We start from the raw sequence: 13,411 nt of genomic DNA on the forward strand, positions 1-13,411 counted from the left end.
TGAAATTACTATTTTTTAGGTCAGAAACAGTCATATATGGGCAATTTTATATGACTTGATCTAATAAATGACAACTAAACAAGATTACTTTTCACATTATCATAGAAAGTAAACTAAGTGAATTTTGATGAGCGAAGTTTAATGAAAGCATGTTATCTCATATGTTTAGAAATTAAAATCTGTGTTAATATACAACCACAGATAAAACCTTTAGGCTTTTGTGAGCTAAGAGTGTTAAGCAATTGGAGATAGTAAGAAAATACTAAGAATCTTGAGAGAAGAGGTAAACTAATATTTACAGAATGCCTACTATTATTTATCAGGCACTGTGCTGGATGTTTTGTCATTTACCCACAAGTTTGAGAGCTATTTATTATATACAAGATGATTAATATAGATAAGGAAACTAAGGCTGAGAGTGTTTAAATAACTTGCCAAACAACTCATGATTAATTACAGACACTTAGGAAATATTACTAATCCAAAGAGCCTGAAAGGTATTTGGCATATAAATGATCACATATAATTACTGAGCTGAACTGCTGAGGATTCATTGCTTTCAAAGGTAAAGCTTGAAAAAAAAAAGATAAAGCTTGCTATCAAAGTTTTAATTCACCTATCCAAACTTCACTTATTTTACTTGTTATCTTCTGACAATCTTCCAGGCTATGTAAGATTTATACGTTATTCCCTGAAAGACAGCAACATATTTGGAGTTTCCAATGGTCCCATTTAGAATGTCATCCCTACTGCTCTTTTCACTTAGCAAAATCCTTTAGGATACACTCAAGTTTTATTTCCTCCATAAAAACTTCCCTAACAATTCTAGCCACAATAACACTAATGCCCACACACCATTCCTTTACCACATCACGGAAACCACTCTGTTATTTCTAATTTATGCAGCAGTCTTGCTTTTCTAAATAAGTCATAAGCCTCAAAAGAGGAACCATGCCTTTACCTGTACTTCCCTGTACCCTCAGCACCTGAGTATCCTTCATACTATCAACTCAAATGTCCGTGGAGATCAATGGCATGGGGACAGTTGGCTTTGCTCTGACAACTTTCTAAGTTGGTAAACTACTGAATTAGTTACCCATGGGCCAGAGTTTTGTTCATTATGGCTAACTCAAGTTAGAGTTAAATCTCTCAAATGGTTTTACACTTCCTAAATGTAATTAGACTGTGTCAAGTCTATGTATATAGGCTTTAACATGTTTTAAGATAAAATGTTGAAACTGAAAATTTCTTAAATCAACCTATAAAAAACAGATGTGTTGAAATCTTTATAATTCTTGACAAAAAGTACAAAAGTTAAGAACATTGTGGTAATCAAAAAACAAACATAACAGTAAGGAGTTCAATTACATCATTAGATTCCTAAATAGTCTCTGTGCCTTCAATCTTCAAACCATTCTCCAAACTTCATGAAAGCTGATTTTCTAAAACATGCCCCCACTGAAAACCACTGAAGGTATTCCCACTGGGTCAAAATAAACTTTAAACTCAATACCTTGTAACTTAAGATCCTTCGTGATCTTGTCCCTGCTTACATCATCAGAGTAATTGCTGACCACTCCCACATTCAAACAGTCAAGAGCTTAGATTTGATATTATAGGTAGTGATGGGGGGGGATTAGTTTAGCAGAGAAATACAGAATATATGAGGAAGAAAATAAAGTATAAAATGGAAGACCAACTAAGAAAATGTTACAATAATTCAGTCACTAACTAACTGAAAAGATCAAGGGTAATAACTTTGAGGTAAATAGGAAAACAACAGTCAAAGAAAAAATAAAGAGCCTTTAAACAGAATAAAGAAGCATGAAATGTAGTCTTACAAAAGTTTTTAGACTAAGACAGGAGGTCAGAGTTAGAGGGTGAGTTTGAGACATCATCACAACCATCACCATAACTAAACTACTACAACTACTAGTAGCAGTAGTAGTCATAGCAGTAGCGCAACTTCTTTTGTCATTACCATCATCATTGTTACTACTAGATCCCAGGTTCTATACTAGGCACTTTACATACATGCTCTATAATCTTCACAAAGCTCTATAATGAAGCTGTTTATCCTCAATTTACAGATTGAAGATGTTTCATAGGAAAGTTACATATCTAAAAAGGATTGTGGCCAGGATTCAAATCCACATTTAAATCTCAGATGATTGTAACTGTAGAAAACACAGAGCTAGAATATAGCAGAGCATTGACAGCCAAAGAGACAGGACAAGGGAGTGATTATAAAGAGAGAGAAGCAGAAGAGTAAGAGGAAGGAGAAAAAAAGACCAGAATCAGACAAGTTAGATGGAATTTCAAGTAAGAGCAGGCAGTTGAAGAAAACATTAAACATCTACCTGTAACATACTGCTTTCTTTATTCTATACTTACAGAAAACCACTAAACTCAGCCAGAAGATAAAGGACTTCAAATTACAATAAAATGCTTTAAACTGTCCCTTGGAGTACTAACGTATTCAATTTCAACATACTTCCCACAATTGAGTTCCAACTATTTTAATATCCTTTCAAAAATGTTTGTATGACTGCAGCAGAACGTATCTAGGTATATTTTATCTATTAGACCTTATAATTTTTAACCCTTGTTTCTATCAATTACTCTTTTTGCTATTCATGTTTACCTAGTTTTTGTTTTTTGGGTTTTATTTGAGAGAGAGAGAGAGAGAGAGAAAGTACACACTCGAGCAGGGGATGTGGGATGAAAAGAGAAAAATCCTCAAGCAGACTCCCCACTAGTGCGGAGCCCAATGCAGAGCTCAATCCCAGGACCCTGAGATCATGACCTGAGCTGAAGTCAAGAGTTAGCCACTTAACCGGCTGAACCATCTAGGTGCCCCATATTTACCCAGGGTTTAGGGTTCCATAACCGCTATTGATCTGACTTTAAGAAAACCAAAGTACAAAAGATAAAAAACCTGAGTACATAATGTGGTGACCTCAAAATTGTTTTCCACTCTGTTCTAATTCCCCTTCTAAGTTCTCTGGCATCTCAATAGTAACCAATCTAACTTACAGTATCACAGTAGCAAACCGTCAAATTTTCAATTAATGGGTCCACTGATTGGCATAATTAGAATTAACAATATTAGCATATTTTCATTTGTTACATACAAAATATGTGCTATGGGCATGACACATATACACTATAATCTCATTTAATCCTAACAATAAACCTATAGAGAGGGCATTTGTATAAATGTATAAATGTAAAACCCCAGTTTTATACATGAGAAAACTGAAGGTCAGAGCAAACAACCTACTTCCCCGAAGTCACAGAGCTGGTCAAAGTAGAAGTTGAAATTAATACACCAGTCTGACTTGAAATATTTGCTACAGGAAGAATTTGTAGCGAAGGTCTGTCTTAGGCTCATCCAAGTATTGAAGAACTACAAGTCCTTTATATTAAGGCAGTTCTGGCCAGAGGCACCAAGAACAGGGTTAAAAGAACTAGGACTTGTTATAGACAGAAAACAATATAAAACTTAGAGTTGTGCTGTCTCACAGAAATATAATGCAGGCCAAATATGTAATTTTAAATTTCCTAGTATCCATATTAAAAAGAAACAGGTGAAATTAATTTTAATATATTTGATTTACTCTACTGATCTGTTGTAGACTTTGAACATAGAATCAAATAAAAAGTTACTGCGGTATTTTATTCATACTAAGTCTCAAAATCTGGGATGTGTTTGTACCTCCAGTACATCTCGATTCAGGCAAGTCACATTTCAAGTGCTCAACAGCCACATGTGGCTAGTAGCTATCGTACCGGGCAGTGCAGAAAAGCAGCAATTATCTACATGTGAAATACATTCTTAAAATACATTCTTACCATCCCCATTTCAATGAAGTAGGGATATGATGCCTATTTATAACCCTAAAAACAAGTATTCACATAGCTATTGTATACAACAGCACCAAAATAATCATTAATTATTGCAATAATTTTTTTCAACTATAATTTTCTAGCATACTTTAAATCAGGTTTATAAATACAAAATGGCAAAGAGGTTTCAACTTCAAAGCATCTGTTCAGATCAAAGAAAACTATATAATTTGTACACAATGAATTAGTCATTGAAAAAATAAAACTACTATTAATATTAAAAAATGAAGTATGATAAATATATTTAAATCACAAAAAAGTGGTCTTTTTATTTTATTTTTTTTTTAAAGATTTTATTTATTTATTTGACAGAGATAGAGACAGCCAGCGAGAGAGGGAACACAAGCAGGGGGAGTGGGAGAGGAAGAAGCAGGCTCATAGCGGAAGAGCCTGATATGGGGCTCGATCCCATAACGCCGGGATCACGGCCTGAGCCGAAGGCAGACGTTTAACCGCTGTGCCACCTAGGCGCCCCAAAAGTGGTCTTTTTAAAACTAATAAAATTATAAAGCAAAGAATTATCTACAATATACCAATAGGAAAAGCTCTCACCATTCAGAATATTTCAAAATCCTAATTAAGATTACTCTGTAGTTATAAATACATTTTAAGTTTTCTGAAGTTACTCAACATTTAAACCTCTATTCCACAAAACCATTCTTTTTTAAAGATTTTATTTATTTGACAGAGAGAGACAGCAAGAGAGGGAACACAAGTAGAGGGAGTGGGAGAGGGAGAAGCAGGCTTCCCGTGGAGCAGGGAGCCTGATGCAGGGCTCGATCTAAAGACCCTGGGAGCATGGTCTGAGCAGAAGACAGATGCCTGGGGCGCCTGGGTGGTACAGTGGTTAAGCGGCTGCCTTTGGCTCAGGGCGTGATCCTGGCGTTATGGGATCGAGCCCCACGTCAGGCTCCTCCGCTATGAGCCTGCCTCTTCCTCTCCCACTCCCCCTGCCTGTGTTCCCTCTCTTGCTGTCTGTCTCTATCTCTGTCGAATAAATAAATAAAATCTTTTAAAAAAAAAGAAGACAGACGCCTAATGGCTGAGCCACCCAAGTGCCCCCACAAAACCATTTTTATGATAATGTGCTATTGAAGCATCATAGAAAATCAAGAAAAATACCATAAGTAATATATACCATAATATAATATGTAATATATAAATTATTAATTAGGAAAGAGATCAAAGATACCAATAATAGTTTATATTATAGAAATCACTAGCTCATTTGAAAATATTAATGAACAGGTTCACTATTCTTCTCCATTCTGTACCATACAGTTTATTATAGTGGAGACTAAGAATGTATCAAATGTGAAAGGACAGGCAGAAAAATAAGGACATGTGAAGAATTTCTATAAAAGTAAGAATCACAGGGGCACTGGGGTGGCTCAATTAGTTACGCGTCTGCCTTCGACTCAGGTCATGATCCCAGGAGCCCCACACTGGGCTCCCCGTACAGCAAGGGAGTCTGCTTCTCCCTTTCCCTCTGCCCCTCCCCCCAGCTTGTTCTCTCTTCCCCTCTCAAATAAATATTAAAAAGAAAGAATCACAAACTCGATTTTAAAAATAATATAACTCATTTTCTTGTAGCATGAATAAGATGGCTTTTAAAGTAAAGATGGTTTTAATACTATATTTTCATAAAATTTTGTAGGACCTCAAACATGCTCACAATACAGTTGAGGTTCAAAATATTCTTACTTACCTGCAGTGTTCACATTCAGTATTTGCTCATTTTCTACATCCATAGTTCCTTAATGTCACTTGCACTGATTAAATTACTAATGGAAGTCTTCCCTTGGGATCTATTTCCTTAAAAAGAAAAAAGTTTCAGTATCTTCCAAACTGACATAATTAAGGTAAACTGAATTTACTTAATCACACTCCAAAAAAAAAAAAAAAAAATCAGCACATAACTTCATTTTCAAAAAAGAGCTCTCTTTACTTTGAAAAATAGTTTACCACTATTAACATTTGGTTTCAATTTTCCTGACAAGTGTATCTGTGTCCCAAAAAAACACCCATATTTCTGAATGTGCCAAAGCACCCCTTTAACTTGGAAGTAAAAGATGTATTTGCTATACATGTTTATTTCAAATTAAAGCAGTATATACATAACCCAAATTTCTTAGGACTACCAGGCCTCATAATTAATCTGATGTACATAATATTGGATAGTTCACTACCAATGAATTATAAGAACTACTACAAAATGCAAGCAACAGTTTTCATCAAGCATATCACATAACCGTGTTAATTTTTCACACTAAAACATATCTGAAGGCAGATAGGTCTGCCATTTCATCACTAGGTATCCATAATTACAGTTGTAAGACTTTGAGATTGGGAAAAATTTTTGTAAATGGTGTTTTCTACAATGAGAGTATTATTTTCATAATCTGAAAAACCCACTCCTTTTTTAATTAAAAAAAAATTTTTTTAAGATTTTATATTTAAATAATCTCTACACCCAATATGGGGCTCAAATTTACAACCCTGAGATCAGGAGTTGCATCCTCTACAGACTGAGCCAGCCAGGTGCCTTCCCCATTATCTTTTAAAAAGAAAAACAAAAACACCTTGCCTTTAAATGATAAGTACAATGGCATTAGCATCTCAGTATTCTAGATCTGTTTCAAAATGGCTTAAAAATTATTAATGCTGAAGGCTTTGATGAAATCAGTTACCTTTTATTTAATTTAGTGATACAAGCCTAATGTCACTTGAAAGACTATCAAAATACATTTTCATGAAAACTATTACCAGAAGGTGTAACCAAATGATTTTAGAATCTCTCTGTAAATATTTTTAAAATAACGGTTTACAGTACTTAAGCACTGATCTGTTCAAGTCATATAGGTTAAATATAAGCCCTCCCAATCATTTATAATCATTTCACTAGCAGTGCGCTTTCAAGATATAAAATGCACAAATTAATGAAAATGACTAATAAACTAATTACAGGAAAGCATGTATTTCTCATATAACATAACCTAGTGTTAGATGTCATTTTAGGATAATAATATATGATGACTCCTGGGACTCAACTGATATATTTTTTTTTAAGTAAACTCTATGCCCAATGTGGGGTTCAAACTCATGACTCAGAGATCGAGTCACATGCTACACAGACTGAGTCAGCCAGGCGCCCCTCAACTAACTTTTAAATTCCTTAATATATGCTTTTTTAACATCTTAAAAGTTTATCGTCCTTTGATCCAGATAAGGGTATTATTTGGTAAAACAAAAATAAACACACCTTAATGCTACAATGATAAACTTCTTAATATGGCATAATCCTTAGGCTACCAGGATGCAATTATACCACTTCAGAAGTTAAGAAAATGGTGAGATCACTCTAATTCTACTCAGAATAAACAGACTTATAGGATTCTATATAATGGCTTTTCACTATCATAATTTCCACCAACTCTGGATTTGGGGGAAAAAATGACCCTTAAAGATATGTATATAGAGATTCATATAAATATATAAACAAAAATGGTTCACAAACTTAAGCATTTACTGTTCTCCACGTCTGAAAATGCCATATCTGTTTCATTTCATAGGACTTACATGTTATAGGAAAGTGAAAATGTCTTATGTGTATATGAGCTTTTTAAACTAGAGTTACATTAAAAAGTCTTTTTCATACTTGATGCAAGTATAATCTTGGAGAGTATACTTTCAGCAGAACCTAGCTACTAAAGGAAATGAAATTATTATAACTGATGTTTATAAAGCCTTTTATGATTCACAGAGAATTTTATAAGCATTATTTCATGTTCCTCTCGGAACAACTTTGAGCTATTTACTTCACTTTGCACACAACTAAACAAATTCAGAGAAGGTAGGTGATCTGTCCAAAGAGAGACAGCTGCTCAATGGAAGAACAAGAACCCAGACCTTCCCAATCCAGTACTGCTTGCACAAGTTCAATACAAGATTTTAATATCCCATAAGAAGATTCTTTTTTAGGGCTAAGAGACAGAAGCTTATTAAAACACAGACTCTTATTGTTGTATCAAATCTTTAAATACTACTTTCAAAACACTAAAAATAATATTTATTTTAAGCTATTACACAAAAGACATTCAGTTGGGCAAAGGAAATTATTAGGTATGACTATCATCTATAACTTACCATATTTGTTTTTATTAAGTAATCCTAACCAGAAAAAAAAAAGCCTTGTCTGTGTCTTTAGGCAATGATAACGCAATCAAGAACTCAGTCACACTTGATAGCAACACAGACATTTTAAGAATTTAGAGAAAGATAAAGATACATTGTATGTTTTTCCTCTCTTCAAAGTACTGGAGTTTTTTTCCAGTTTACTTAACAATTCATAAGATTTTTGCCCCAAACTTAACAAAAACATAAAGCAAAAATTCTAAACGCCACATCCTTAAAACTAAACAATAAAAGTAATTTGCAATAAGAAAACAAAAATATACATAGAAGTTTGACAAAATTAAGGCTAACATTAAACAGTTTTCATTTCTTCAATGTGTTTTACAGAAACATATAATCAGAAGTATTCAAATGCCATGACGTTCCCCAGGAGAGAAAGCCTCACCTTCCCACCACCCCCCACCCCAAAAATCTGTTTCCTGAAATATACCTCATAAACCACTCTGACAGTTTCTGGAGTCAAGTTTAAGCCATATGTTAACCAGAAAATTATTTGTATTCATTCCAGGGCTACAATCACAGTTAATTAGCAACTTAAAATAAAATCAGCAAAAAGTATTCAACCACAATGATGCAAAAGCAAGCAGTACAGAAAATATCAAAGTGTCATTTTTGCACTCCCAGCAACTTTCTCCTTTCTCGTTACAACAGAAGAACCAACCAAAATAGAATTCAAAGATCCCTGCTAAGATAGTAAGGAATTTAAGAAATCCATAATGAAGGAAGGTTAAGGGCACAAATACAAATAATTAAATTTAGAACGCATCTGCAGTGCTCCCCTTTTAGAAAAGTATACTGTGGTTTCTAAAAAAAACTTACATTAGTAAGAATGCTAAAATTCTAAAACTCAGCAGTAAAAATACAAGTAAAAACAGGCAGTGACTTCTTTTTCACACGAAGCTGCATTTTTTATCGTTTTAATCATTGCAGATACTGCACAGTTGGCTGGGTACACAGCCAGTTCTCAAGAGGGCACGGGAGGTGGGAGATACTGACTTTTCTGCAGTTTTCGAAGCTCGGGCGGGGGGGCGGGGGACACGACGACACGACCCCTCCTCGCATACACTGCAGCACCAAATTGACGAATGCAGCAGGAAAGGCCTGCGTTTCGCAGAAAGAGGGCTCCCTTCCTGTCTTTGTTTTCTCTGGGAGATTTTCACTTAAACTAAAAAAGCGACCCTTCGCCCGAAGTCCTTGCAGGGCCGGGGAGGTTGGCACGTGTCCGCCTCGCAGCGGCCCCTCCCGCAGCGGCTGGCCTTCCTCCCCACCGCGGGCGCAGGTCGCGACCCCGCGGGTCCCCGTCCAGGCCGGCCCCGGGGGCTGCTGGACCGGAGCAGCCGGGCCTGGGCTCCGGAGCGCGGGCCGGGGTTTGGGAACGCCGGGCCGGGGCCCGCCAGGGAGGCCGGGGGGGCGGGGAGGGCGCGAACCTTCCTCACAGGATTTCAGTCAGGCCAGAAACACGCCTCCCAACGTCCCCCCCTCAAAGTACAAATGAAAACTCGGCCTTCTCGAGGATGAGGAGCAGCCCCTCGCTGGCGAGCGCCCCGCGCACCCCGCTAAGCGGGGAGAGGGTCCGGGAGGGAGAGGGTCCGGGAAGGGGCGGGCCCGCGCCGCCGCGCTCCGGGCCCCGGCCCGGGAGGGAACCGGGGCCCGCCCTCCGCAGCCCGGGGCGTTGGGGCCGCCGCGGCCCAGCTTGCCGGGCTCGGAAGAGGAGGCCGGACCCCCGCCCACCCGGCCCGGCCCCGATCCGACCGCGGTCTCAGGCCCCCTCCCCCTACCAACGTGCGGCTGCCTCCGAGGAGAGACGGGCTGGGAGAGAGAGCGCAGTCGTTCCGAGCGTGCGAGCCGCCACGCTGGTACTGACCCCTCGGGCCGCCGCCGTCGCCACTACTCGCCCAGGTCCCCGGTCCGCCGGCCCAGACCCCGCTGCACTGCCTCTGCCGCCGCCTCAGAGCGTCTCTGCCCCCTCTCGCTCTGTTTGTTTTTGTTTTGTTCTACCCAGTAACACGGGGGCGAGAGAGCGGCGTTTATTGGCCGAAGCGAGGAGGCCCGCTGGCCAATCGTAGCGGTGGAGCGGGAGATGAGGAGGAAAAAGGGAGGGAAGTGAAACGTGGAAAGCTGGGCAAGGGCGCCGGGAGGCGCATGCGCGTCGGGCTGCTGGAACTGGCCGGAGAGGGAGCCGGGAGGGAAGCTGGGGCGGGAGGTTGGGAGGCGCTGCAGGATGGAAGCGTAGGCGAAAGGGCAGTGCCTTAGGGTGAGGACCAGGTTGAGGCTGCCTTGACCCGCTCGCCCATTCCTCTCCCAGGGCAGTCAGCATTCTCGGCTAAATGTTGGGCTTCCAGAGGGTCCCTGTGTCCATTTCCTGACGCTCCTCAGGCAGATACCCTTAATCTCTACAGTTGCTTCTCCCGCGGGTCCTGCTCACTCCTTAGCTCCTACTGTGTACGCTAAGAACTTTATCTCAGTGAATGCTCTCATCCCTTGAAGATAGAAATCACTCCCATTTCACAGATGAGGAAACAAACACCCCAAAACTCTTTGAAGTCTCTGTGCTAATCATGACTAGTTAGGTTCCTGGGATTCAAACTCCCACAGTCCCACTCCAAGACGGGGGTTCTCAATCATAGCTATTACTTCTTTATTGAAACCTGTACCCCGCTTGGCTTTTGTTGGTGTCTTTCTTGGCTGCAGTCTGTTTGGCTTATCTTGTGCAGTCATTCTTCCTCCTTCCCTATCCCCTGAGGAAATGACCAGAACCTTCTGCTGTCTACTCTCAGGAGAGGATTCGATCATTATCTCTGGCCGGATTTTCCGATTGTCTGATGTGCAACACCTGAATGGTCTGTTGATCTTTCGGCAGCCAAACTGCCTCCTTCCCCCACCAGGGAGCTCCCTCCCCTGACTTACCCCTTTCTGCCCAGTCACCCTGCCTGACAGTCATCTCTAATGGTATTATTTCTCTGAACAACAACAAAAACCCCTTCACTAGCTTCCCATTGCCTGCCTGGAGCGTCAGCGCCTCAGCCAGGCCTTCAAGGACCCACAGTGTGATTCTTTGTCCTTTCTGACTTTCAGGATTCTCTGGCCATGTCTCCACAACCTCCCATTCCACACACACCCTTGGCTAGAATCCTCTTGGACCTCTCACTGCTCCATATGCTTCCCCACCTCCTGAGGGCTCTTTATCATATCATACCTTGAAATGCCTCTCTTATCCCCCATCTCTGCCTGGTGCAATCCTGTCCATGTTTCTCAGCTCTCCAGCACAGGCCTTCTTGAGCCTCCTGACTGGACCTGAATTTCCTGTCTCCTGATTCCTCCCAGTAATGACTTGTACTTCTGGGGACATTGAAACATTCTGCCTGGCATTATGTTGTCTGAATCCCTATCCTAACTCTTCTCCCCATTAAACTGTCACCTTGTTGAAGGCAAGACTTGTATCTTACTTATCTGTTATCATTGTAGGTCTTAAGAAGATGCCTTGCACATTTCCTGTACTGGTGCAATAAAGATACCTTGATCTGAGTTCACAAAGTTTTTCAGCATTTCGTGCTCATCCCCACCTCCTGGGCAAGAGCCTCTTGGCATATACAGCATCTGAATTAGCCTTGAGTCACTTTTACTTTTTAAAAACAAGGCTTCCTGGTCACTCAATTTTGTTTTGTTTTTGTTTTCTCCATCACCTGCAGCTGTCTCCTTTCTTTTCTCTGCCAGAACTCATCAATCCTCCACTGAGCAGTACCTGCTGGCTCCTTTTTTTTCACCCATCCGCTTTTCTCCACATTTTTCCTTTTCTCACTCCTTTTCAGTTCTTGACTCTTTCTTTCTTCCGCCCTGCCACCAACCTCCTCTGACTTTTGCTGGGTTCTTTCATTTACTCATTCATTTGTTTCATTAATTAAGCACCTATGGCATATGCATGCTGCAACGGAAAAGCACTCCAAGATCTGAGATAACAAAAGAGTGGGATATGATTACCCATATTTAAAAGCAGCTAAAACAACATAAAGCTTTTAGCAAATTACCCCAAAAGAACCCACTATGGAGTAAAATGTTCATATCCTTTTTACCCATCATCTCTACACATGATGTTTGGCATCCCAGGACCTACCTTAGAGAATGCCCCTCTAGCTGGATGTGGTTGACCAGTTTGGACCAGACAAAAAAGAAATGGGATCCTAGTCCTTGTTCCCCCACTAACTACCTGTAAGAACTTCAATCCTTCTCAGAACCTGTTTTTTCACCAGTAAAATTTAAAAATTGGGTTCAATTAGTAGTTCCCAAGGTATTTTCCAAAGAACATGACTTTTGTGGAACTTTAATGGATATCACGAGAAATATGTGGGATAGTTCCATAATCAAATCAACCTGTAAAGAAATTATTTTAACAAAATTAAAGCTGGGTTTTTTTGGGGGTAGGGGGGCAACTCTTCTCAGTATTTTAAATAAGCTAATGAGAGAATCTTGAGAGACCAGAGTAGGAAGCTAAGTAACACTTCCCAATCTATTTAAACACAGAGCTATTTTCCGCCACGATACCCCAGAATCAGTGTTACTTAGAGACTAGTTTGGGAAATATAGATGACAGCCACTATCATCAACCTTCCTTCCAGGTGTATTAAACACTGGCCACCTGTGCCTTTGCTAAACATTAAAAAATAAGAAGCTGAAAAATGGAAAAGTATCCAAGTGCCAGGAATTTTTGCCCATCAAATCAATCTGCAAATATTTATCATGTGCCTATGCTGTGAAAAACACAGAGCTGATCCAGTTGTGTTCTTGGCAAAAGGCATTATGTTCTATCTTAGAGTAAGGAGTGTCTGAAGCAAAGAGATGCCCAGGCTCCTGGGCCACCTTGTGCACTTTCATTTCACATTATAATTGCTCACAACCTGACTTTCTGTTTCCTAAAGCCCTGTGCTTATGGGCTTAATGTTAATTTAGCTGTTGGAAGAGAGAAAAGGAGGAAGCCCTTCATCTTAACTCATTCTATCCAGAATGATGGAGGTTCAACTTTTATTTCAAGAATGAACCAGTCCAGCTTAGGACCACTGTTGCCTAGGATGAGACAGCCGCTCAGAGGTGGCAACAGAAACCGTGCTGTGTGATCAGAAAGACATACATGATGTCTCTCCTCTTCCCCGCAGTCCTCAGGTTTCAAGCACTGTGGATTCCTCGAGGGACACCAAGAGTGTTTAATTTGTTAGGGTGTATGGGGGTGTGAGGGTTGAGGGCAGTTTCTGGTTTTTGCCTCTTAAGACAGGTTACTGTCTCTAGCTAGCTGTGTTGCCTTGGGTGTTTCACTTCC

General features: G+C 39.9%; 1 protein-coding gene across 2 annotated transcripts in view; it reads right to left on the reverse strand.

Annotated features, from left to right (window-relative positions):
* PDCD4 (programmed cell death 4) overlaps window positions 1-10,119 on the reverse strand; it is a 29,085-nt gene extending 18,966 nt beyond the window's left edge. The window contains exons 1-2 of one of the 2 annotated variants that reach the window (XM_045803089.2): window positions 9,968-10,119; window positions 5,618-5,724 (exon numbers count right to left, since the gene is read on the reverse strand). In XM_045803089.2, the coding sequence (XP_045659045.1) occupies window positions 5,618-5,660 (43 nt within the window). In that variant the 5' untranslated portion in view covers window positions 5,661-5,724; window positions 9,968-10,119. Of the gene's footprint in view, window positions 1-5,617; window positions 5,725-9,881; window positions 9,907-9,967 lie in introns of those variants that run through there. The other variant, XM_045803090.2, reaches the window with a different exon arrangement.
* Window positions 10,120-13,411: the final 3,292 nt, after the last annotated feature.

This window comes from Ursus americanus, chromosome 6 (genome assembly GCF_024610735.1).
Source record: "Ursus americanus isolate L20-20 chromosome 6, mUrsAme1.1.p, whole genome shotgun sequence".
NCBI lineage: Eukaryota > Metazoa > Chordata > Mammalia > Carnivora > Ursidae > Ursus > Ursus americanus.